We start from the raw sequence: 1,248 nt of genomic DNA, 5'->3' as shown, positions 1-1,248 counted from the left end.
CCCTCCCTTGTTTCACCATCATAAAAATCTGCTTCCCAAAAGATGCTGTGGAGGATGACCTTGCCCTAGAGGTGGTGGTTCTCCTGGGAACTGTGGCCGGGGACCAGGCAGCTGCCGAGCTCATCGTGGAGACGGGCATACTTCAGGCACTCGTTAATCTGCTCAACGGTGAGCTGAAGAGAGATGTTTGTTGTTGGAAATATACGTTGTTGCTCTCTCTGTGGGGTTTTAAGAATTTAATTGTTAATGGTTATTGTATGTGGACTCCTCTGGAACTGTAGAAAAAGTTGTATTGATAATAATAGTCAAAGTACAATATTTAAATAACTGGTCATTAATTTTTAGTTAATTTGTTTAAATGGAATTGATTTCATATAGAAAAGAGTCTCATGAGACAAAAATTTAATCCAACACAGCTAAACAAGAGGATGATGAAGTCGTGCTCCAGATAGTGTATGTGTTTTACCAACTAACGCGCCATGAGAGTACACGGCCACAAGTCATATCCACAACTGAGGTTCCAGCTTACCTCATTGACCTCATGCATGACAAGAACACGGAAATCCGAAGGGTGTGCGACACAACGCTAGATATAATAGCTGTGAGTTATAGCTTTGTTGTGTCTTGACCTTTTCTTTCAGAATAATCTGTTCTTTCTTGTTAAGTTTTATTTAGCATAACTGTTACTCCAGCATATAGTATTAGCTGTTGGAAAGTCAAAATTGTACATGAAATTTCCTGTAAAAATTCTGTATATTTTTGCCTTCAGTAATCCAATGTTTTTTCTTTGATTTTCAGTCAATTATAATTTTTTTTTACACATAAGGACAGTATTAATTTTTTATAAAGCACAGTTCTTGAGTTGAAAAGGATTATTAATCTGATGTTCTAGAGGTTGAGGAACTAGCTAATGGTGATCTTTCTCCCGACCTCCCTCCATTTACAGGAAAATGACGAGGACTGGGCCACGAGGATCCAGTGCCACAAGTTCCGCTGGTACAATAGTCAGTGGCTGGACATGGTAGAGGAGGCGGAGAATATCGACACAATGGGGGGCGAAGAGATGGCTGGGGGGGAAGGTCTTGGCCACTCCTTCCTCCACCACTCGGATGTGTTAGACCACCAGGGAATGTACTCAGGTAAGGCTGATGAAGACAGGCTTCTGTGGAGACATGAGTTTATGCATTATTTAGGAGGTGGTTGAAGGAGTTGGGGGTATTGTGGCTTTGTTCGTGCACTGATAGAATG

General features: G+C 41.3%; 1 protein-coding gene across 1 annotated transcript in view; it reads left to right on the top strand.

Moving 5' to 3' along the window:
- The window catches only part of LOC119588072 (kinesin-associated protein 3-like), a gene marked incomplete at its 5' end in the record, with an annotated part of 14,477 nt that overhangs the window by 7,314 nt on the left and 5,915 nt on the right, over nt 1–1,248 (top strand). Inside the window, 3 exon segments of the mRNA XM_037936775.1 lie at nt 43–168; nt 417–601; nt 947–1,139. Of these exon segments, the coding sequence (XP_037792703.1) occupies nt 43–168; nt 417–601; nt 947–1,139 (504 nt within the window).

The sequence above is a fragment of the Penaeus monodon genome, chromosome 23 (assembly GCF_015228065.2).
Source record: "Penaeus monodon isolate SGIC_2016 chromosome 23, NSTDA_Pmon_1, whole genome shotgun sequence".
In the NCBI taxonomy this organism is placed as follows: domain Eukaryota; kingdom Metazoa; phylum Arthropoda; class Malacostraca; order Decapoda; family Penaeidae; genus Penaeus; species Penaeus monodon.
Note: the sequence above shows the minus strand (reverse complement) of the source record. Positions and strands in the feature narration are given on the sequence as shown.